Source organism: Pseudonaja textilis, chromosome 2 (assembly GCF_049901715.1).
Source record: "Pseudonaja textilis isolate UNSWEBS1 chromosome 2, rPseTex1.2, whole genome shotgun sequence".
NCBI lineage: Eukaryota > Metazoa > Chordata > Lepidosauria > Squamata > Elapidae > Pseudonaja > Pseudonaja textilis.
Window position 1 is genome coordinate 17,636,725 of NC_141991.1, and position 24,489 is coordinate 17,661,213.

At 43.0% G+C, this 24,489-nt stretch overlaps 2 protein-coding genes across 3 annotated transcripts; one reads left to right on the plus strand and one right to left on the minus strand.

Moving 5' to 3' along the window:
* Nucleotides 1-3,681: 3,681 nt before the first annotated feature.
* LOC113449358 (uncharacterized) lies at nucleotides 3,682-5,727 on the plus strand. The gene has a single exon (XM_026720428.2). It carries the CDS (start codon nucleotides 3,682-3,684, stop codon nucleotides 5,725-5,727), a length of 2,046 nt encoding a protein of 681 aa, XP_026576213.2.
* A 2,091-nt stretch (nucleotides 5,728-7,818) lies between these two features.
* LOC113449356 (zinc-binding protein A33-like) lies at nucleotides 7,819-24,279 on the minus strand. Of its 2 annotated transcripts, none has more exons than XM_026720426.2 (7): nucleotides 24,160-24,279; nucleotides 20,924-21,404; nucleotides 17,847-17,942; nucleotides 14,589-14,822; nucleotides 12,726-12,748; nucleotides 10,045-10,271; nucleotides 7,819-9,494 (listed from the first exon to the last, which is right to left on the minus strand). In XM_026720426.2, the coding sequence occupies exons 2-7, from the start codon at nucleotides 21,341-21,343 to the stop codon at nucleotides 8,944-8,946; spliced, it is 1,551 nt and encodes a 516-aa protein (XP_026576211.1). In that variant the 5' UTR covers nucleotides 21,344-21,404; nucleotides 24,160-24,279; the 3' UTR covers nucleotides 7,819-8,943. The 2 variants fall into 2 exon arrangements, with proteins under 2 accessions (XP_026576211.1, XP_087779492.1); XM_087923366.1 differs by lacking the exon at nucleotides 24,160-24,279 and adding an exon at nucleotides 21,927-22,138.
* Between the last annotated feature and the right edge of the window lie 210 nt (nucleotides 24,280-24,489).

Consider the following 24,489-nt stretch of genomic DNA (forward strand, 5'->3'; position numbering starts at 1 on the left):
CTAGGCTGCATAAACAAGCAAGGCCCCATCCACTGGATGCAAGCAGCACATGAAACCATGCCCTTCCAGTCCATAGAAAAAATATTCTCTCCATGGAACCGGTCCTTGGTTCATCTGCTGCAGATGACATGGATCTGCAAACCATACCACTACATTTCGCTCAGGAAAGCAAACTTAGCAAACTCAGCATTAGAGGAAAAAGCCTTAGCTTGCAGCTTGAATGGGCATTTAGTAGCTAAAGGGCCACTTCTCACTTTCCCCATAGCTACTTATTACGCTATAGGCATTTCTTAGAGAATTTTCTTCAGTTCATATAGAACCTCACAATATTTTAATCATTATTTCCTTATACCTAAAACTTTTAACAGTCAAAATCAGCTCTATGAATTGAGCCTACACCACAAATTAAAAGTACATTTTAATTGTAATTTTACGGTCAGAAAATTATTCACGTTGGTTGCTATATTTTTTTCTTGTGGTGTTTGCTTACATTGCATATATTTTTCATTCACTTGTACTGCCCTTAGTTGTAAAGGCACGCTAAGTAAAAATGGCTATTCCAACACAATATGAATTTGCTGAGAAACAAGACCTTAACCCAGCCAATGCTTTTGTACCACTGTTACAATTGAATTTAAAACCACTTAACTACGGACAAATCACCCATGTCTCAATGTCGGCTTGTATGCGTAGTCCTTAACTGATTACATTCCCTTCTTATGACCGTCCCTGTCAGCATAAAACATTTTAATAGCCAAGAAACAGCCCTCTTTTGCTTAGTTTTTATGAGGGCATATTAAGCAAGAACTAATAAACCCATCCAGATGGGAAGAGTTAATGGTTGGCCTCTTTCCAATCTGCTGCCCTAATGCATCTCAGGGAAGGATGACTAATAGCCTCTGCACTGCTGCAATCCACAGGACTGTCAATCTTTGATCCAGAGTAAACTAAAAAAAGAAAAAAAAAATCAGATGGCAAATGATGAGGTAATCATGGCCCTAGGGCTGTTTGATCCCTTCCATTCATTAATCAAATTGTAGATAGGCTTAACAACCGAAGAGAACAGTGAATCAGTTTAGGACAGAGACCTCCAAACTTGGCAACGTTAAGACTTGTAGACTTCAACTCCCAGAATTCCTCAGCCAGCATGGAGACGCAGAGTTTAGGAACTAGCATAATAGAGAACTTGTTTTAAAAAGATCACTTGTTTTTAAGAATCACCGTAGGTTCCTCTCATTTCACAAAACTTATTCAAAAGCTATTCTGGTTCTAAAGCTCCTTTATTGGTTAAGCAAATTGAGCTGCTCAGTGAAAAATTAAGGATTTTTCTTTCCATGTTTACTGGCCAGATAATCTAATAGCTTTTTGGAGATCATCACTTAGAAACTTCCAAACCTGCTAATTGCCAGGTTTTCCACTCTTCCTCTACTGTAAGCTGTAAATGTAGCTTTAAATTCTACCCTTGTTCCATTCATCAAGAGAAATCAGGATTTGGTAATTGCATCCTTTAGATTATATTGTAATAGTACAGTTGTGTGGTGTTTTTTTTTTTGCAGAATCTAGTTTCTCTCACCATATTCAAATCTGTTCTAATGAGTTCTAGATCTCTCTACATGACCTACAAGGTCCCTTCCAACTCTGATTATCTGTATCTGTAGCTCTCCATCTACCTGCTTCTGTGTTTTCCTATCCACCCATAAGGAATGTGAACTTCTGAAAGTCCTTGGAAGGTGTTGCAAGGGACTGGAATACGTGCAATCAACCTTAATTTGGAAAGTGGGGAAGAGAAAAGAATAAATTATTTCTTCTAACTAGAAAGGATGAAGTCATCAGATCCAACCCCTTACACTCAGTGGTGGGATTCAAATTTTTTTACTACCGTTTCTGTGGGTTTGGCTTGGTGAGTGTGGCAGGGGAAGGATACTGTAAAATCTCCATTCCCTCCTCACCTCACTAACCTGCTTTCCAGCTCCGTTCTCCTGTGCAGGGCAACAAAAGAAGACCCAGCTGATCAGCTGGGACTTGGGAGGCAGAGAATAGATGGGGGCGGGGCCAGTCAAAAGTGGTATTCCAAACTACTCAAAATTTCCATGACCGGTTCTCCGAACTACTCAAAATGTCCACTACCGGTTCTCCAGAACTGGTCAGAACCTGCTGGATACCACCTCTGTTTGTACTCTATAGTATTCACTACACCACCCCTAAGAGATAACTTCCAGCCTTTGTATGAAAACCACCAGGGAAGCTTATCAAAGCCTGTTCTGCTGATTGGCAGCTGTTCCTGAGCTTCTTAAACTTCTCTTCTTCTTCTGAACTTCTTTCTTCTTAAGAAAAAGAAACTGGACAGCCACTTGTCTGGCATGATATAGGGTCTCCTGCTTGAGCAGGAGGTTAGACCAGAAGACCTCTAAAGGTCCCTTCCACCTCTATTATTCTGATGTGTGATCTGTATCTACCTCCTTGAAGTTTCATCCCACTAGTCCTAGTTTTGCCCTCTGGAGTAAGGAAGAATCGTTGAATGAATGTTCTGAACAGCTCTTTCATCTGTGACCATCTGGGATAGCAGCCAACAGCACCAAAACTTGAGGAGGAATGATCAAACCAATATGAAATTTCAAGCCCTATTCCTTAAGCCTACTGCTGCTAATCTCAGATTTCCCATTCTGGTTCAAGATTGCATATTTTAGGGTTCTGGTGTTCGTATCTCCCTGGGGCAATTGGTTCATTCCTTTTACAAGTAATCCTCAACTTACAACCGTAATTAAGCCTGGAAGTGAATGGTAAGTTGTTGCAGTAACAAATTTAAGCCAGTATGTGACCGGATTAGATTTTTTGAAATATTTTATGGTGGTCATTAACCAAATACCATGGTTGTTAAATGAATCAATTTTTCCCTAATGGGATTTTTTTTTTTTTTGCCAGAGATCAGAAGTAAACACTGGAAACCAGGGGAAAAAAAGTCACAAATTGTGGTCATGTGACTGTGGGAAGCTGCAAACCACCATAAAGGTTGCTTGCCAAGTGCCCAATTGTATGATTGTGGTTTGTGAGTGTGTGTGTGTGAATGTGCAGCTCTTGTAACTAACAACAGGTTGTAAGTAGCACTGGGCAGGGAGTGGGATTCTACCGGTTCGGACTGGTTTGGGCAAACCGGATGTTAAAGTTATATCGGGATTGCCAAACCGGTATTTCAACTGACCGGCTGGCCCGGTCTACCCCTCCCCACCCAGGAGTCTCCTTGCGGCCCATTTTCTGTGGAAGTAAGTACAGGATATGCATGGAGGCTCTGGGAGGGGGAAAATTAGCCTTCTTGAAGTCCAGAAATGGGCCTGTTTCCGGCTTCCGGAGGGCCTCCAGAGCCCAGGGGAGGCTGTTTTCGCCCTCCCATAGGCCCGGGGAAGCCTCCAGACCCTTGGGTGAGTGAAAACGGCCTCACCCAGGCCCTGGAGGCCCTCCGGAAGCTGGAAACAGGAAGTTCAGGTAGGCCACACCCACCATGGCCATGCCCACCCAGCAACTGGGCAGCGAACCAGTTGCTGGCAGTTTTGAATCCCACCCCTGGCTCTGCAGGATGTCCGTCATAACCTAGATTAGTTGTTAAGTGAGCGATGGTAGGCTGAGGACTACCTATAAACACCTTTGTTAAGAGCGATGCCCATTTTCCTTTGCAGGCTATCCACTATGGCATCAGCAGGAGAGTCCCAGGCGGTGGTCCAAGCCATAGAGACCCTTAGCAGAGGGCAAGATGTACGGAGAGAGACGGAACTTCTCATGAAGCCTTACGCCAACTGGGAGGAGTTTCTCATGCCAGCGCCCATTTCCATCGCTATCCTAGGGGAGCTGATCTTCATCTCAACAGGACAGGGGGATTTCTCCATCAACATGTTACCTCCCGAGGGAGGCTTCCGGCACCTCAAATATCCGGAATCCTTCAAGGCCTCCTTGTGCCAAGTCAGCAATCGAGGCTGGACCGCCTTCAACGAAGCCCACGTCAACATGGATCAGATTAGACTGCTAGCCAGCAGCATCCCCGAACAGATGAAAACAATCATACGGACTCTCATCCAGGAGACGGAGGTTGTCACGGCTTTGCTTCCCAATCAGCTCAAAAACCTCCAGGCAGTGACGGAGAAATGCGGTGAGTTGGCTAAGGCGGTCAGGTCCAAATTCACAGATGTGATCCACCTCATCCAAGAACTCCTGGAGGCCTGTCTCAATGCCAAGCGGGGCTATGAGAAAGAGCTGAAGGAAGTGCAGATCGCTCTGGAACAAGCCAAGATCCGAGAAAAGTCCGCCAAGGAAGCCAAGGAGATGGCCGAATGGTACCATCATCAGATGAAGGAGCAAGTGGAAGAGTCTTTTCAACAGTATAAAGAAGCCATGGACTCCATCCCTATAGGATGGGATGCGGTCGGAATGGAGCTGGTCATGACTCTCACCCAAACTCTGGGGACTTTTTCGGTTGAGTTTAGCCGGATGCTAGCAGGGAAGCAGAAGATACTCGGAGAAGTAGCTGAGATGGGTGGAGGCGAAGGACTGACGAGGATGATTCCTTTCATCTCAGCCAGCGTCATATGTTCGAAGTCAGCTGAGCTTTTGACCTTTGCTACTAGCTTGAGGAACCTCTTAGATGACCATGGAGGCCTTAAGACCTCCTTGATTCTCGATGAAAAGAGCGGGGAGATCAAAACAGAGTGGGTGAAGAAGAATTTACAAAGGCTGAGAGACTCTATTGCAAAAGAGGACGAGTGTGACCCCAAAACCAAGGCCCAGGAGATTTGCCAAGCTGCCTTGGATATTTGTCAGCAGCTGGAGCAAATGGCCGTATCCGTGGGTAGCATCGGGAAAGTGGGGAAGAGTTTGCTGGATGGAATACACCAGCTCCATAAGAAGGCTTCCGAATTCGACTCCTACAGTAAAATGTACACTCGGTCTCCGGCTTTTTCGCCCAAACCCCCCAACGTGTCCAAGATGGGGGAAGTGAGAAACCCGGGAGTGGAAAACGCCCGCCTTAAAGCCCAGCAGAGCCGAGAGGCCTTGAAGGCCACCAGAGAGGAGTATCAAAGAAGCTTTGAAAATTTCAAGAAGCAGAATGAAGAACTGACCGAGACCCTTTGCGCTATGAGAGGGTACCAGGTTAAGGAAGTGGACTTTGACACGGCCAGGAAAATGCTTATAAAGGGCCTAGAGGCCCTCAGCCGGGTAAAGGAGCAGTGGGAAAAGATGGTGAGGTTTTTCCAAATGATCTCCAACTTAATCGAGACCTGCCTGGTGTGGAGCGTCAAAGAATTTGCCGACACCGTGGATGGGGCCCAAAAGGTCTCCAGCTACTCGTCCAAAGCTTTCGTGGCTGACCTGGTTTATGGACATATTTTCAATGCCTCCAGTGTGGCTCAGCTGGTGGCCATGATTTCAGAGACTTATACTCTGGTGTCGGAGAAGTACCTGATGGAGCGGGTGAGCCACTTAGGGCACCTGCTGGCCATGGAAGCTGAGGAGCCGAGTTTAGCTGCCGAACGAGCCACCTTGGCTGAAGGCTGCGACGCAGCGCGGAACGCCGTGAAGGAGCTGGTCTTGCAGAAGAAAGCTGAGTTTGAGAGAAGGTTGGAAGCCAGGGCTGTGGCCATCGAAAAGGAGATGAGAGCCATTTTACCTGCAAACAGGGAAGCTGCTGCTGACCCTCAGCTAAGAACGGTCAGCCCTGAAGAAGAAAGCAAGTTCATATGAATCCAGTATCTTGGAGGAACAGGGCAGCCCTGGCAATTATAACCCCAAAATTGGATCACTGTAGTTATATTTGGCTATTATCCTCAATTTATGATCACAATTGAGCCTGTGGTGAGATTCAAAATTTTTGTGACTGGTTCTGTGGGCGTGGCTTGGTGGGCAGGGGAAGGATACTGTAAAACTTCCATTCCCTCCCCACTCCCGGGGGAAGGGTACTGCAAAATCTCGTTTCCTCCCCACCCCACTAACCTGCTTTCCAGCTCCGTTTTCCTACGCAGGGCAACAAAAGAAGAGCCAGCCAATCAGCTGGGACTCGGGAGGCAGAGAATAGATGGAGACGGGGCCAGTCAGAGGTGGGATTTGCCGCTTCTCCGAACTACTCAAAATTTCCGCTACCGGCTCTCCAGAATCGGTCAGAACCTGCTGAATACAACCTCTGAACTGAGCCCAAAATTTATGCTGCTAAGTGAGAAATTTCTGCAGTGAGTTTTGTCCCATTTTACGACCTTTCTTGCCACATTTGTTAAAGTGAAATCCCTGCAGTTGTTAAAATAGTTCCCATGTCGTTATAAGTGAATCTGGTGTCCTCATTGTCTTTGCACAAGATTCCAGATCACAGCAACCATCCTAAATGTCAGTCAGTTGTCGGGCATCCAAATGTAAATCACGTGACCCTGGGAATGCAGCAACGGTCATAAATGTGAAAAATGGTCATAAGTCACTTTTTTCCAGTGCTGTTGTAACTTCAAACAGTCGCTAACTGTTGTAACCGGAGGACTACTTGTATGTTTTCCAGTTTCTTTGAAAAAGTGACTTTATGACCGCTTTTCATACTTACAACCATTTCAACATCCCTTTGGTCATAGGATCAAAATTTGGATGCTTTGCAACTGGTTCATATTTGTGACGTTGCATTGTCCTGGGGGCGGGGTTTGTGTGTCATGCGATTAGCTTTTGTGACCTTCTGACAAGCAAGGTGAATGGGGAAGCCAGATTCTCAGAACGATGTTGCTAATTTATCAGCTGCAGTGATTCACTTAACAACTGTGGCAAGAAAGGTCATAACATGGGTCAAAACTCACTTAATGGATGCTTCACTTAGCCACATAGATTTTGGGCTGACTTGTGGTCGTAAATCGAGCACTACCTGTATGTTTTATGTGTAATGAAATAGTAAAAAAAAAAACCATTGTAGTTTGATTTATTGATAGATGTTCTCACTTGCTTATTTAGTTTGAAGAAATAAATACAGTTTAATAGTTTCATCACAGTTGGGTTATTGCATCTTTTGGTAAGACCAATTATTTTCTCACAATCTTGGTTTACTTTTTTCTATTTTATAGTACCTTTAAAAAAAACTGCTTTACTTCCACAAGAGCATTAGATGCTTAGGATGGCTGGCTTTGTTTTGAAGGACAAGCAACATCTTATTGTATAGGCTATTCTGGGTCACATAACCAGGAAGCAGGTGAGGGCCGTGGTGGGATTCAAATAAAACTGGTTCTCTGGCCTAATGACTGGCTGGGTGGATGGGTGTAATTGGGTGGTCATGTGACTGGGTAGGTGTGGCCAATGCGACATCACTCTTGCCACTCATCACTACTCTTTGTCATGCCTGGCCGTTCATCTAGCTGGAGCGAATAGTTTTCAAAAAAGAATGCTAGCCTTGTGCAAATAACAAACATCTTGACTTCAGGTTTGATGCATCTGAGTATTAGAGTTCATCCTAGTCTCCTTTCCTACTAACAGCTCCCTCTCAGATTATAATTTGCAACAACCTCTCTTGTCTTTTGCATCATTCTATGGGAGATTATTCTGAAATGTTATCTGTGATGTTTGCAGCTCCTATACAGCTATCACAGCTATACAGAACACCCTGGTAAAGCAAAATATACCTCTCCCAAACAGAGTATACAAGATCAAGAATTCAGAAAAAAAAATGAGGCTTCACAATTTCTTGGCATGTGGTATATACGTCTTTTTTAATGTTCCTTTCCATTCTGGTCTCTGATCCAACCGTTTGCTGCTGTCATTATGTGATATCAAATTGGTGTCAACTCTCAGCACCCATATAAATAGATCTTCCTCAGATTGATCTGGTATTTATTTATTTTATTTTATTTGTCAATTGTTTACAAGATAATAAGTATAAGTGTATACATAGTTATGAATACATGAAATGGGTACATATAAGAAAAATAAAATAAAAATAAAAGAAACAATAGGACAGGGACGGTAGGCACGTTGGTGCGCTTATGCACGTTCCAATGATATTTCCATTGTCACTGTAATCAGGTCCATCCAATTTGCAGCTGGATATCATTTTTTTTTCTTCCACCTTTGAAAGGACTATGGACCTCTCAAGCAATCTGGGTCTTTGCATAATGTATCCAAATTATAATGTAACCCAATCCTGGCCACTGTTTTGAGTGAGAACACTGGATTGCTTTGTTTGATGATCTATATCTTTGTACAGGCAGGACTCTTCCCCAAGTTCAAAAGAGTCAATATGCTTTCTATCCTGGTTCCTTAAAAGTCCAACTCTTAAGTCTTTATTAAGCATTGTTTATTAAGAATGGAATGGAATTCTTTATTGACACAAGGAATTTGTCTCCGTTGCATAAGCTCTCAATGTATGTGCAAGCAGTAAGTGATAAATCATGATTATAATCATGAAATACAATCATCATAACATACAACACTGAGTTGACCGTCATAACATACAAAATAAGCAATCAACACAAATCATAATAGGATACTAAATAAAGGCAATCAATATAAACCATGAGATTCAAACAACAAAGCTATAATATGCTAAAGGAATAGGTAATAGGAAAGTCGAGAAAGATAGGGCAGGAAGTACGGCTTGCCTTCACTGTTTTTGCCTGTAGTGGAACGCACTAAAAGCAGGTAAAATCTTGCACCACAGGTAGACATAGGCAATCTCTATCCTCACTACAGTCAACGGGTCGAGGAAATTAAACATGTGGGAAATAGCAGGTCATGTTGAAAGCTACACTTACAGCGCTCTCTGCACCTAGAACCACCATCATGGGCCACAAGAGTCAGGCCAGACCAGGTTTCGAATTTCCAAGCGATCACTTGCAAAGAGGGAATAGAATGGACTCTCTCTTAAAAACAGCCATCCTAACGCACCTCGACGTTTTAAACTTTCACCAGGCTGTTCTTTGCAAGGCTACACTCGGAGCTAAGCTCTCAAAGCTGCAGACCACACACCAAGATGGGGTAGTTGCTTCGCGTGCTGAGAATGGGCAGTATGGAAGCAGGCTTGGAAGGGGCAGCATGGAAGCACGCTTGGAAGGTGTAGAGGTGGGACATGCTGCTGCTGTTGTAAAAAGAGAGCTGCCCCCCTTCAAAGTCCAGGTAGACCCCCACTTTTTCCATCTTCCCGCAGACCGTGAGGGGCGTACGGGGATCACTCAGAGCTTGGTAGTTTCCCGCCTTCAGCCTAATAGCCCACACCCCTTCCTTGGGCAAAAAATTCAGCCAATTTTTACGCTTCTCAAACTTTTGGGCCATCCCCACTATCCAATCGGGACTGTCCCCGACTTGGATCTCCCAGTAGAAGCGCCCAGTGCTATTGCCCTTCTGTCCCACCGCATACGGGGTATACAGGTTGGGGATGGGGGTGGAGGTGAAGCTGCCCACGCTTCGTCGCTGGCGGCTGAACTTGATCCCGGTGTTTTCTTCCACGAAGACCAAGCTGGGATAAGCTGAGTAGGATTCCAAAGTGATGCTTGCAGGGACTGGAGAGGGAAGATGGAAAGAATTCAGAATGAACAAGAGTGGACTTGTACAGCGGGCGATTGCAGGAGTATAAACTAATCCAATAAAAAACCCAGACACAAATGAATGCAGTATTAGCCAGCTGTTAATAAAGCTTCTGCCGTCCTCAACGTATCTGAAAGCTTCCTTTCTCTCTTTTAGCCCAAACTACATTACGGTGTAATTATAGATAATAGGGTCATTAGAGCAGTTAAGCAATTATATTTGGAAGAGTTCATGGTAAATGGAAACCAGGCCATAAAAGAACACAGTGGCTCGACACCATCAAAGCTGACACCAGTCAGAGCATGGAAGAACTCCAAAAAGTAGGGTGAGACTGGAAGATGTGGAGAGACCTGGCCCATAGAATCGCCAAGAGTTGGACAGGACTGAATGGATAACACCACCATCATTATCATCACATTACAGGATTATTGCTGTGGAGTACATAGCCTTGAACTTCCTCAAAAAATACGATATAAAAGTAATAAACCAATAACCAATACATTTGGTCTAAAAACCTCAACTCACCTGGATGTATTGCATTCAGGAGCTCCTTCCAGGCGTAGAATTGCAGAGGTCCTTTAAACTCTCCCAGGTTCAAGTCGACAGCCACCACTCCATCTTCCTCCTCCTTCTCTTCTTCTACTTCCTTCTCATACTCACCTGCGTCTTCACTGCTGGCACTCTCCCCATCTTCTCCTGCCAGTTCAGCATCTAGTTCAGTGCCCCCCCGAGCTCCTTGTTCCTTATTGAGCCTGTAGGAGAAGAGCATCCCAAGGATCAGCCATTTTAGAATAAGCTGCCCCAATTCTACCAAACCTAGAGGAATAATCACATCTACAGATATACTTCTATAAAAAGATATCTGAGCACTTCTAATAAAAAAAAGAATGATGCTGCATTTATTATTATTACTTGTTGTGATTGGAAGGATTGGTACTGTTAAGAAACTTTGAATCTGATGACTGTTAGATCGTGGATTGACGTCAGAACCAGAGAACGTTAATCTGAAGGGCAAGCCAGTTAATTAGCACATTGCCTTAATGGGTATAAAAGGACACAGCTGAGCTGGTGCCTTTTGCCAGAAACAAAATGTCTATTTTGAATGAGGACGTTACTGCAAAGAGATCTCTGTTTGTTTGAATTTTGAAGGGAAGTCCTAACAGTTTTTGCCAGCCGTTATCTTGTTATTTTCTACAGTTTGATTTGTTTGTGAAACGGCTGCTTTGTGTTTGTTCATTTGAATCTCCAAGAGGAGACATAACATTATTGTTTCTGGCCTGAACAAACCATCTTTCAAGCAAGATGGATTTAAATCAACTGCAGCGTTTGGTAGATGTGCAGCAACAGCAAATAAATCAGCTCCTGCAAAGCAATGTGACGCTTCAGAATCAGGTAACACAATTGCTGAATTATGTTTCCAGCTTACCAAGCCCTGCTGCTGTTCCCCCTGCCCCTCCTGTGAGGAAAAGCCCAGTATCCATGCCGGAGAAATTTTCTGGGCCCATTCGTTTCGCCACCCAGCCAGTGCGTATGATCATTGGGGATCATGAGGAGGCGATAAGTTTTTATATCACCTCGAACCTTCATCTACCTTTGGTGCACGGAATGTCCTGGTTGCGTTTGCACAATCCGTTGGTGGCTTCGTCGCAGAACGGTATTTCTTTTCCAAGTCTCCAATGTGTAGACCACCTGAGACAATTGGAACGAGCGACGCCTCCATTGGCTGTGGAAGACAGAGTGGGGTTGTCAATGAAACATCGTCAAGTTAAACATCAGACTCGGGGGAAGGGCCCTGCAGTGGGGGATAGTGTTGTGATTGGAAGGATTGGTACTGTTAAGAAACTTTAAATCTGATGACTGTTAGATCGTGGATTGACGTCAGAACCAGGGAACGTTAATCTGAAGGGCAAGCCAGTTAATTAGCACGTTGCCTTAATGGGTATAAAAGGACACAGCTGAGCTGGTGCCTTTTGCCAGAAACAAAATGTCTATTTTGAATGAGGACGTTACTGCAAAGAGATCTCTGTTTGTTTGAATTTTGAAGGGAAGTCCTAACAGTTTTTGCCAGCCGTTATCTTGTTATTTTCTACAGTTTGATTTGATTGTGAAACGGCTGCTTTGTGTTTGTTCGTTTGAATCTCCAAGAGGAGACGTAACAATTACTATTATTATTATTAGTTATTATTATTATTATTATTGCCTCTTTAATGGATTTTGTGCACTAATGGGAAAAAAGCATGGAAAATACTGGGGGGAAGTGGGAGGATTTAGAATTGGAAGACAGTTACACCTGGGACTGTCTCCTGCTCCATAAATCAGGTTTCATTAGAAGCACCCACGCATTTGTTTAATAATCACAGCAGAGAACAGCACAAGGCCAACAGAGGATGACTTCCAAAACAGTTCAGATCTGATTAATACTTCCCTGGGAAGCTGCAAAAACCAGGAGAAAGTGGCGGTCATGCTGTTGCCAAGAAAATGCCCACATCATCATCATAAGTGAAGGCTCACTCAAGAAAAACCCTACTTTTTCTTTTTGTAGTTTTATTGTGATTTTAGAAATGATGCGGGTAGGAGCAATCAACCTTGCTTTGCCTCTGTTCCCAAAAAGGAAGAGGAGCCAATTTTATAATTGTAGCCGAGTTTTCTAATGGAAGGAACCACCTTCATTTCCATATACTGTATATGGAGGAGCTTCACCTACTCCTTTTGCCAAATCCAGCAGCTTCTGAGAGATGGAAGAAGTAGTCATGCCTACAGTTAGGGAGGCTAATATACCCTGTAGGGTCAGCCCTCCCTGTTGGTTCATGCTTTTCTTCCTTTCATATATTTATTATATAAGTCTTGGATTTATCAACTTATTCATTGAGAGACCAAAGGCACAACAACGCTGAAAAGAATGATTTACAACCGATCCTCACATTTACAGCCATTGGTCGTGATCAGGATACAGGTGCTTGACAAGCAGTCTGCATTTATGATGGCTGCCATTTTGGGGAGGGGGGGTCACATGGTGGCCATTTGCGACTTTCTAAGCTAGCTTGGAGCAATCAAAGTCAATAGAAGAAGCTGGATTTGCTTAACGACTGCAGTGATTCACATAACAACGGTGGCAAAAAAAGATTGGGGGCGACATTTAACCACCACCTTGTTGGCCCTAACTTTGGCTGTAATTTGATGTATAAGAAAAGAGAAATACTACTTACCTCTCTAGCAACTCCTTTGCTTCCTGTGAGGCAGAGGGAGGGAGGGAGCGAAGGAAGGAAGGAAGGAAGGAAGGAAGGAAGGAAGGAAAGAAGGAAGGAAGGAAGGAAGGAAGGAAGGAAGGAAGGAAGGAAGGAAGGAAGGAAAAAAATGAGACAAAAGTCAAAATAATTCTTCCCGTGGGTTATCACCCACTTTCCTGCCAAAACATTCTGCATTTTGATGGTGCACAATAAATTCTCTTCTCAGTAGATCATGTCCTAGTATATTATCAGAAAAAAAATCCCAGTGAAATACTATCACAACATACAGAAGGTACATTGTTCAAAGAGTGAGAGATAATCGGTGAAAAAAAAAAGGGGATAAAGGAAGGGGATTCCACAAGGTAATATGTTGGGATGTATATATTGAAAATAGTATTTTGTAATGTCCAGGATGATTGATAGAGAAAATATAATGCGGAATCTGAGAAAAATACTGTATATATATATTTGTGTTTTATACTAGATAGGGAGATTGATATTAAGGAAGGAAGAAAGTGGTTAGCTCGAATTATTAACTAGAGGGGACAACTACTGTATATTTACAGATAAGGATTGATAAAATGACAAATGTGACAGGAAAAAAAGAGAGAAATGATAATAGAAAGGAGATGAGAATTTTAGATAACATTGTAACATAAGATATGAGAATATACTAAGAAAAGTGGAAGGAGATATATTAGGATTTGGAATTGAATAAATGAACATAGAATTGTGATGAGAACTTTATATAATATTGTAAAATAAGATATGAGAACATGAATTGGGATTGGATAAGATAAGCTTAATATTTAATAATGACTAGGATGATGCAATATGAAATTAAACAAATAAAATGAATAGGTAACTATGGTCATATTCGTATTGAGATGTGAAACCTGGAACCACACTGCTTGCCAAATGAGAATTTTTCATTTAAAAAGAAAATAAAACAAGGAGAAAATTGAATAATGGAATTATTAGGTATGTTTAATTGATATGGTGGTAGGTATTTGGAGAGAGTAAAGTTGAAAATAAATATTGAAGAAGTATGAATTAATATTAATATAATGCAATGAGAGATGTATGATTATATTGATGCCACTCTGTTAATGTATTGTTATATGTAGATTGAAATAAAAAAAAATTGGGGGGAAAAATTCTCATCTCCTTTCAAAAAAAAAGAAAAAGAAAAAAAAGAAAATTGATTTGGCCACCCAACTGACTCTCAGAGATTCCAGGTGGCTTACAAAAATTTCAAAGAAACACAGTGATTTTGTCAGTCGTGACAAACCCTAATAGAACAAATCATGGGGTGAGAAGTTTTATATCCAAATATATTTTATTTTTTATACTGTTTCCATCTTCCCTTAAAATAGTAACAGAATCCACAATGGTCTGAGAATCAGTAATCTCCAACTTAATTAAATTAGCAAACTGCCTCAAACCCCGAAATAAGTTACCCAGGCCTAATCCAGGATAAGCCTTATCAAAGGATAAGGTCTGCAAACACAATAGTTAATTAAATTCTCTCCCAGCAGAACTGTATGTTCACAAACACACACACACAACCCTCAGCACGTAAACACTTCCACATCCCAGACAAACTCCCCTTATGAAAGTTTGCCACTGTACCCTGTTTCTCTGCAGCCTGCTCTTAAAAGCAAACTGCTTTGCTTTTAGGAATAAGTATTTCTTCTTTCCTCATTTTTATTTATTCTTGTGCAACCCTGGCTCGAGTTGGAACCCCAAATTCTTCTTCTGACAATGGTTTGGTGCAATCTATGCACCCAGCAATTTTCTTCTTCCTAAGAAAACCCCCACACAGCCTCCAGTCCTCCTTACCTTAAGGAAACTGATGTGGTCTTTGCATTCAAGGCTGGCCTGTATACGATACAGTGTTTCTGAACGTGAGGCCATCTTGCAGTCCAGTTCCTTTAACTTGGTTTCCATCCGTGCCAAGTTCTTTTCTCTCTGGTCTTCTAAGGCCTGCTTTATACTCCGCTCTCTGTCATTCAGCAGCTGGTGCATCTTCGCAAACTCTTCAGAGATATGATTAGACAAGGATTCGGAGCAGGTCTGGGAAAACATAGATGGGACGTAGCAAAAGATTGCGGTTTGGTCAAACAGAAATGATCACCTGTCACAATGGGGTTGTGTTTTTGGGGTAGACTCTTGAGAATACCTTGGATAGTCATGAAAAAATAAATAAATGGACCATCAAACAAATCAACTCATTTGATTTCTTATTTGAAGCACTAATGATTCAAAACATCCTACTTTGGGCATGTGATGCTAACCTTCTGAAAGAGACTCTAATATTAGGAAAGATGGAAAGAGAAGATGAGGAAGAACAAAAGTAAAGATGGTGGACATAGTTACTATGACAATGGGGGCACCATTAGAAGATCTGAAAACCAGGTTAGGGATAAATCGTCATGGAGAAACTCCGCTTTGCTAGGAGTTGAAAACTACTTGATGGCATATAATTTATTTTATATATTTATTAAACTTATATGTCAGTCATTTCACTGTCAGGTAACCCATAATCAATCAATCAATGCCACTATGATGATTACCTAAGCAACACCAGCAATTTAAATCTTTTGCCTTTTTTATAATGTAGTGACAGCACACATGTATGCACAGATGTACATACATACACACAAAGTTCCATTTATGTACACACACACAGAATTCTGTGGGGTTCCTGCTGTTCTGAGCTTGATTTTTTTTTCCTTGTAGACATTTCATTACTAAACTAGGTGATATCATCAGTGCTAGAACTGAGTGCAAACTCCACTCCCTTCCAGAACGGATGAAGTTACCTAATTGAGTAGTGAAACATCTGCAACAACCAAGTTCAGAAAGCACCAACCGACCCCATCGTACAACCCTGAGCTACAAATATTCCCTTCTATCGGCACACAAAGTTACAGTCCACTTCATGTATCGAAAGGCTAAATTCTTGCATGTTTTGAAAATTGTTTGCATGTCTCAAAGTGTTGTGGTTCGTTGGCGGCCGGTGCAGATCGCAGAGCTATCGGACAGTGAAGATGAAACGGAACCAGTCAGGGAGCCTGGCGAGGACTTGGACGAGGGTCCTGCATCCGATGCAGGGATGGGGCCAGGACCATCTGAGAGTGGGGTGCTGCCTTCGGAGCCTGGCAGCAGCGAAGCAGAGGACCCAGGGGAGCCTGTTCCCAATGCGTGTGCGTGCAGAGCTGCTGGTAGGCGAGAGCAGCTGAAGAAGAAGGGGCGAGTAAGGCTGGGAGGTGATTGCCCCTCCCATCAGAGATAAAAGTCAGTCCTCAATGATGAAGAGCTTTGCAGGAAGCAAAGCAGTTCAGTAATCTCTGAGTCCTTCGTGAAGCTCTGTACTCTGGTCGGTTTTTTCCTGGGTTTTTGGGTTGGTTCATGTTAACCTTAATTGGACTCCTGTTTCTTGGCAGCATTTGACAGCACTGAAAAATGTGCTCTTACCTGGAGGAACTGTGTCTAATTAGTTTTGGCTGGGAATTCAAGTAATTCCCAGTGTCGCATTAAAAAAGATTTTATTTTTAAATTCAGTTTGTGGTTTATTAAGTTTGACGAAGTCTGGGTCAGAACACAAAGTTGTATTAGAGGAGAAACTGGGAGAATACAGGTGAAACTCGAAAAATGAGAATATCGTGCAAAAGTTCATTTATTTCAGTAATGCAACTTAAAAGGTGAACCTAATATATGAGATAGATTCATTACATGCAAAGCAAGATAGTTCAAGCCATGATTTGTCATAATTGAGATGATTATGGCTTACAGCTCATGAAAACCCCAAATCTACAATCTCAGAAAATTAGAATATTGTGAAAAGGTTCAATATTCTAGGCTCCAAGTGTCCCACTCTAATCAGCTAATTAAGCCATATCACCTGCAAAGGATTCCTAAGCCTTTAAATGGTCTCTCAGTCTGGTTCAGTAGGAATGACAATCATGGGAAAGACAGCTGACCTGACAGTTGTGCAGAAAACCATCATTGACACCCTCCATAAGGAGGGAAAGCCTCAAAAGGCAATTGCAAAAGAAGTTGGATGTTCCCAAAGTGCTGCATCAAAGCACATTAATAGAAAGTTATGTGGAAGGGAAAAGTGTGGAAGAAAAAGGTGCACAAGCAGCAGGGATGATCACAGCCTGGAGAGGATTGTCAGGCCATTCAAAAGTGTTGGGGACTTTCACAAGGAGTGGACTGAGGCTGGAGTCATGCATCATGAGCCACCACACACAGACGGATCCTGGTCATGAGCTTCAAATGTCGTATTCCTCTTGTCTAGCCGCTCCTGAACAACAAACATCAGAAGCGTCTTACCTGGGCTAAAGAAATATTCTAATTTTCTGAGATTGTGGATTGGGGGTTTTCATGAGCTGTAAGCCATAATCATCTCAATTTGACAAATCGCGGCTTGACCTATCTTGCTTTGCATGTAATGAGTCTATCTCATATATTAGGTTCACCTTTTAAGTTGCATTACTGAAATAAATGAACTTTTGCACAATATTCTAATTTTTCGAATTTCACCTGTATATTTTCTTCCAACCTGGATGGAAAATCAATGCTTCTCTATGTAGTTTTTAAAATAATTCAATTTGGAGATTATTGCGCTGAATCCAGTCTATCCCTTTCCTTTAAGTTTCTTGGTGCTGTTCTTCTTAAACCCAGGGGCGCAGATGGCTCAGAGAGGTATTTGGTGTCTTTTGTGGTAGCTTACAGCACCACAATGCTCCTAAATGTTTAAAACTACATGGAGAATCCCAGGGGAAGAGGGAACAGAATGGAACATCCTGAAAAATGGCTGACAACTTTGGTGATTTGAATGCCACACTACAGCATATTTATTTATTTATTGTTGATCTGAATGCAAATCAAACTAAGCAGGTAGCTTTTCTTTTCCTTAGGCTGAATTGCAGGAGCCTGGATTAAATGCTGGCTATGAAACACCTGATATTAAATGAATGAGCCGCAAATGGTAGCATCGGAAGCAACAGTTGCTGGGATGAAGAGAGAGAAGATACACTCGGTTTAGCATTAAACAGGAAGTCCCCACCCCCCACCACTTCCCAGCTGCACCTTTAATTCGATAATGTTCTCCTGCTGGTGGCACTGGCTCCTTTTCAACCGCCTGAGACCTTTCTCAAGAAGCTCCAGTGAGGCCTTCAGTTGGTCCTAAAAGGAAGAGAAAGTTCAGATCTCACTTAAAATGGACACCAGCATTTGACTGATCCCAGGACAACTGTATACCTCCAGCCAGAGGTTCTGCTCAGCAACACTTAAAATCCATCAGACCGTCGTCCCCCAACCAGCCCTAATAACATTTAATTTGTTAGTTAAAAGTGTATTATACCGTGATAGATTTAGTTAGCACCATATTAACTTTTATGTTCCCCTGCATTTATTTATTATTTTTCTTTTTCCTTATGGAATTTTTGTAGTCTGTCTCTCTTTCTCTCTCTGTGTCTGTCTCTCTCTCTACCCTGTAGGGGGTCCAATTTATGACCATAATTGAGTCCAAAATTTCTATTACTAAGTAAAAAAAATTTTTAAATAAATTTTGTCCCATTTTACGACCTTTCTTGCTACAGCTGTTAAGTGAATCACTGCAGTTGTTAAATTAGTAACTTAACACGGTTGTTAAGTGAATCTGGCTTCCCCATTGACTTTGTTTGTCAGAAGATCACAAAAGTAGATCATATGACTCCTGGGACACTGCAACCGCCATAAAGGATGCTGCGATGGTCATAACTGTGAAAAATGGTCATAAATCATTTTTTTCAGTGCCATTTAACTTAAAAGAGTCGCTAAGAAAAACTGTTGTAAGTGTGCATGTGCCTGTATATGTGTGTGTGTGTGTGTGTGTGTGTGTGTGTGTGTGTGTTTACTGTGGGTGGGAGGATTGATATATATATATATATATATATATATGTATATATATAAAATCATTTCTCCCACCCACAATCTTTTTTTTTTGACTTCAAGGGAAACCAGAATACAGGTAGCCCTCAATTTATGACAATTTAGCCCAACATTTCTGTTGCTAAGCAAGACAGTTGTTAAGTGAATTTTGCTCCATCTTATGACCTTTCTTCAGTGGTGGGATTCACACTTTTTAACAACTGGCTCTGTGGGTGTGGCTTAGTTGGAGGGCATGGCTATGTGGCTGGGTGGGCGTGGCTTTGTGGTCATGTGACAGGTCAAAAGACTGAAACTCACTTTCTGGAGCACGGGGTTGGAGTAGATGACCTCCAGGTAACTTCCAGCCCTGGACTGCTGTGTTGTAAGACTTGTGGACTTCAACTCCCAGAATGTTAGCTCAGGAATTCTGGGAGTTGAAGTCCACAAGTCTTAAAACTTGGCAAACTTGGCCTAATGGCAAGGTTTGTGGCCTTCCTTCCTCTCCTTTTTCCCTCCCTCTTTCTTTTTTTCTTTTGAAGCCCCCCCCCGTTTTTTGCCTCCTGGACCTCAGGGAAACCTCCTGGGAGCAAAAACAGGCCCGTTTTTGCTCCCAGGAGGCTTCCCTGAGGCCCACAAGGACAAAAACAGAGCACAGGGGGGTTTGTGGAGCAAGTCAGACCAAACGGTTCTTTGACAGCTGATCTTCAGAGCTACTGGTACACCTGAACTGGTCGAATCCCACCTCTGCCCTTCTTGCTACACTGTAGTTGTTCAGTTAATAACATGGTTGCTAACAAGAGAATGTGGTTTCCCCATTGACTTTGCTTGTCAGAGGTCGCAAAAGGGGATCCACAAAACCCCTAGGACACTGCAACCGTCATACAGTGGTGGCCAAAATTGAGGAAACCTTTTGGGAAAAGTGTATTTTTAAGCCATCACTACCGATCAGGGAGATCTTGGTCTCATCACTCCGACAAGACGACACCTGACTGGCTCTCTAAACACTCACCTCATTGGCTACAATCAGATGAAGGAAAGCTACCTGGTATCAACCTAAGCAAATTATGCTTCCTTTTCCTGGTTATTTGGCAATGACATTTCATACTATAAAGATAATTGAACAAACTTTGTTGCATTACATTCTTAAATTATCTTTCCATTGATATATAATTTTATGGTACTACTCCCCCCGCCAAAAAATGGTCTTATTAGCCATCAAACCTCAAAAATATACTTTTCCCAAAAGGTTTCCACAATTTTGGCCACTACTGTAAAGGCAATTCATCTTCCACTTCCTGAAGATTCACTATTTGATCTATTAGCCACTAAGTGGCTGCAAAGGGCAAGAGTTTTTCTATCTGCTGCTGACATCTTCTGGCATCTGGATTTGTTTATCTGTTGGATGACTTCTATTGGAGGAAGGTTTAGTTCTGGGAATTGTTTGGGAGTGATACATTAGCTTAAGGACATTATATGAGGAGCAGCATCATTGGGAAAGGAATTTTCCCTCCAAGCAGGCTGCAGACTTACAAAGAAAAACATAACTTTCAATTACACTTTCAGTTGCATTAGCTAAGCCATTACAGACTGGTCAGTTTAAGGCACTGTTTAGATCACCGTTTCTCAATCTTAGCAACTTTAAGATGTGTGAACTTCAACTCCCGCAATTCCCCAGTCAGCAAGATTAAAGTTGGCAAAGTTGAGAAACAATGCTCTAGGTTGATCAATCGGTTGATTATGCACCATTCAAATTATTTTCAGTCCTGTTGGTCACCTTTTGGGAAAAGTGATGAGACCAAGATCTCCCTGTTTGGTAGTGATGGCATAAAAATACAATTTTCCCAAAGGGTTTCCACAATTTTGGCCACGGCTGTATGTGAGATACAGAATCAGTATAATATTAGTGCTCTTCCATGCGTGTCAAGAGTAGAAATCTAGCTTATATTTACTAAATATTCGGGAGGCTTCAGAAGCTTTGTTTCAAGTGTCCCTGTTTATTATGATACTTATTATGATTCATATATGATATGAACCCCAGTTGTATTTTATCTTGACTTGCAAAATAAGCTGCCTCGAGTAGCCCCACTGTGAGCTAGGCGGCAAATAAATTTCATAAATCGAGAGAGAGAGATGAGAAAAAGTGACAGAGGGAGGGAGGGAAGATGGAGAGAGAGGGAGAGAGAAGGAGAGACTGACTCAGTCACTCTTGTTCAACCAGAGGCCACCTTCTTACTCCTCCAAGGTGTAGTTCTCACCTGATAGGCCTGAACCGCGTTTTTGATGGGCAGGAAGTTGTGTCCCCGGTGCTGAGGCAAGTCCCGGCAGATGACGCAAACGGACTCCTTATCTTGCCTGCAGAAGAGCTTGAGAGGCTCCCCGTGTTCCTCACAGAAGTACCATCCTCCGGTGCTGCTCAGCTGCGTCCCTTCGTCCAGCTTCAGAAGCCGGGCCTTCTTGGCCAAGCTAGAGAGGGCTCGGTTCACGTGGTGCAAAGTGAAGGGGTGTCGGCACTCGGGGCAGAGCCCCTGACTTTCCCCCTTGGGGATGCAGGGCTCCAGGCAGGGAGCGCAGAAACTGTGGCCGCACTCCAGTATGTGGGGCTCCCGAAAGAGGGAGAGACAAATGGGGCACAGCAGGTCTTCAGTGAAACTGGACACTTCTTGTACTGAAGACATGTTGGTCGATTCCAAGAGAGCCTGAGCACGTTTCCCAGGTCAGAACTGCTTCTATTTCTGCCTGTTAAATGAACATAGAATAATAGGGTTGGAAGGGACCTTGGAGGTCTTCTAGTCCAACCCTCTTCCCAAGCAGAAGACCCTATACCTTTCCAGACAAATGGCTTCTTCTTTAAAACCTCTAGCAATGGAGCACCCACAACTTTTGGAGAGGCAAACATTTCACTTGGCTAGTTGTTTTCACTGTCTGGAATTTTTTCCTTAATTCTAGGTTGGATCTCTCTTTGACAAGTTCCCATCTGTTACTTTTTAGTCCTGCTCTGGAGAATAAGTCAACCCTCCCTTCTCTGTGATAGCCCCTCAAGTACTGGGAGACTGAGGCAAAGGGGTGCCTGCCATCCCAGATAGATCAGACTTGGACACCAAAGTCACGGATACTAAAACTACTTTTCTTACAAGGTTACAGAAACAGAGTCTGCAGGCGCTTCTTGCCTTTATCCTAAAGTGAACCAGGAAGGATAAACCCTGAGACATTTTCTCGAATTGCATTCCTGTTTTGGACACGGAAATTTTCTTATCTCACTGTTGCCTGGGCTGCAGTTGCTTCCTCTTCTTCCTCAAAGTGATTCTCACAGGCCGTTGCAGGAAGAGGAAACCCCTCAAATGTGTCACCTGCCACCACTTAAACCTCTAAATAAAAATCCCCCTTGGCTCCATCTGTTGAGAAAGGCCTGGTTTTATTGGAAGTGCGTTGCAGTAATGTGAAGCCAGAACTCAGCATTCCATGCCAAAAGCCCTAAGTTTAACCTTCCCCTCCCTTAGCTTCCTCCCATCGCCCACCCCGGTGGCCAATTGTGTACAGCTGGTATGCCCAGGTGACCTTGAAACAGCAACTCCAAGAGATGCAAAACTTTCCGCCCTACTGCTGAAATTTAACTTTCTTTTCCCCTCTTGCCTTCCTCCCTCCAATTCATGCTAGCCTGTCCCAAAGTAGAAGCAAGCATAAGGTGGCTGCTGACAACATTTTTCTCTGGATCTTGAGGAAAAGTTTTTTTAAAATTATTATTATTTCAGCCTTCTTCATTTGAAGAATATTTCAATGGCCATGAACCCTTTAAAAAAAAAAAAAGAAATATTTTTACTTTGAAATAAGAAAGGAATAATTCTGAATTAAATAGTTCAAATTATTGTGCATCCCCCAACTGCAGTGATTAACAACTGTGGCAAAAAAGACATCGCAACATGGGGCAAAGCTCATTTAACGCCTACGACCACAAGGGAGGTCAAAGTTTCTGTTGCTAAGCAAGGCAGCTGTTAAGTGAGTTTTGTCCCATTTTACCACCATTCTTGTCAGTTCTTAGGCGAATCGTTGCAGTTGTTAAGCTAGTAACCCAATTGTTAAGTGAAACTGGCTTCCCAATTTGACTTTGCTTGTCAGAAGGTCAGTAAAGGGGATCACCTGACCCCGGGACACTGCAACCGTCGTAAATATGAGTCAGTTGGCAAGCATCTGCAGTTTGGTCATGTAATTATGGGGCCATAAAGTGTGGAAAAACGATATCAAGTACCTATTTATTCAGTGCTGTGGTTAGCTTTGAACGGTCACTAAACGAACTGTAGTAAGTGGAGGACTACCTGTATTAACGGGGGAGGGGGGAGAGGCTGAGTCCGCCGACCCACCCTCTGGTTTTGCAAAGGGGTCCTTTTGAAAGGAGCTGGAAAGGGGGGAGACAAGCAGGAGGCGCTGGGCCTGGTGGTGAAGTGAGAGGGGAGGTGAACGGCTAACCCTGTTCATTTTGATGCATTTTGTAACTTACATCAGCCATTCTAGTTCTAATACATCGCCCCAAAACTTCACACCCTTAAAAAAAAGCCCAAAATAGGAAAACAACAATAATAACAAAAACCCGCAAAACTAACGAGTCCCCAACTCTCTCTCCCTCCCTGGCGCCATCCTTGTCTTTTCCACTTGGCGAGGGAGAAATTGTCCGCTCCTTTAAGGCCACACAACACAAAACCCTCCGGAGGCTCGGCCGCTTTTTGCAAGGAACTACGACCAGCTGCACAAAATACCCCACCGCCGAAGGAGACGCTCGTGTCGGCGGGTTGCTTGCTTTGAAAAGTCAGACGGCCGCGGGAAAGCAAAACTTCGGCCGGGCCGGTGCGTTTTTGCTTGCTTTTGCAAAGCTCAAGCGGACTGACTCGCGTCCTTCCTCAGAGGCAGCCTTTTTTTTGTTTTTGTTTTTTTGTTTTTTTAAGTTTCGGTTTCGGCTTTGCAAGCGATTCCTGCAAATCAGGCGCTTCCCCCAAATCAGACCGAGTGGATCAGCAACTTTTCTGCCGCAAAGCTCTTCTGGGGGGATGGGAGGTCGTGTGGCTCTCTGGAGGGGGCCAGGGAGCTCCTAAGGGCACCTATGGAAATTCTATGGAATTATGAGGACATCTATGGAAATACGTGTCAAAAAGAGGGCTGTGAAAGTATCTACAGACCCCTCACATCCCGGAAATAAACTGCTTCAACTCCTACCCTCAAAACGACGCTATAGAGCACTGCACACAAGAATAACTAGACACAAAGACAGTTTTTTTCCTGAAAGGCATCACTCTGCTAAACAAATAATTCCCTCAACACTGTCCACTGTCCAATAGTAATTACTATTACTATTAACCTTCTTGTCGTTCCTATTAACTATCTCTTTCCAACTTATGACTATCTTATCCTATCCCATCCCAAATCAACGCAGCTTTTGGTTTTATAAATGGGCCTCCAGATCTCTGGATAGGGACACCTTTCAGGGTTCCAGCAGTGCTCTTACCAATTGTTGGGAGAAATGTCCATCTGGGTCCAAGTGGGGGAAAAGACGTCGGAAACACGGAGGCTGTTTGCAAAGATGGTTTAACGGGGGATAGAATCACCTACCTTGGAGCTCCTGAACAGAAAAGGGAAGAAAATGGCTGAGAGTCCCTGAGTTTTAAGCTCTCGTTGGGATTTCAGTTTGAGCTTGTATTCCGATTGGTTGTCAAACTCTCACAAGGCCATGCAAGGGCAACTTTGTAAGTTGTTTTTTGAGCCCCAGGCTTGGTTGAGCCTTGCTGGATGATGATGTAATGAAAGGGCTGGACAAGAAGGAATGGGTGGAAACGTA

What these genes read in the sequence shown, in the direction of transcription:
- LOC113449358 (XM_026720428.2), top strand. Translation starts at nt 3,682, where the DNA reads ATGGCATCAGCAGGAGAGTCCCAGGCGGTGGTCCAAGCCATAGAGACC.
- LOC113449356 (XM_026720426.2), bottom strand. Translation starts at nt 21,343, where the DNA reads ATGTCTTCAGTACAAGAAGTGTCCAGTTTCACTGAAGACCTGCTGTGC. An exon ending in ACGCGGTTCAGGCCTATCAG is followed by an intron (nt 17,943 to 20,923) that starts GTGAGAACTACA and finishes TCTTCCTTTTAG; the next exon opens with GACCAACTGAAGGCCTCACT. An exon ending in ACCACATCAGTTTCCTTAAG is followed by an intron (nt 12,749 to 14,588) that starts GTAAGGAGGACT and finishes TCTGCCTCACAG; the next exon opens with GAAGCAAAGGAGTTGCTAGA.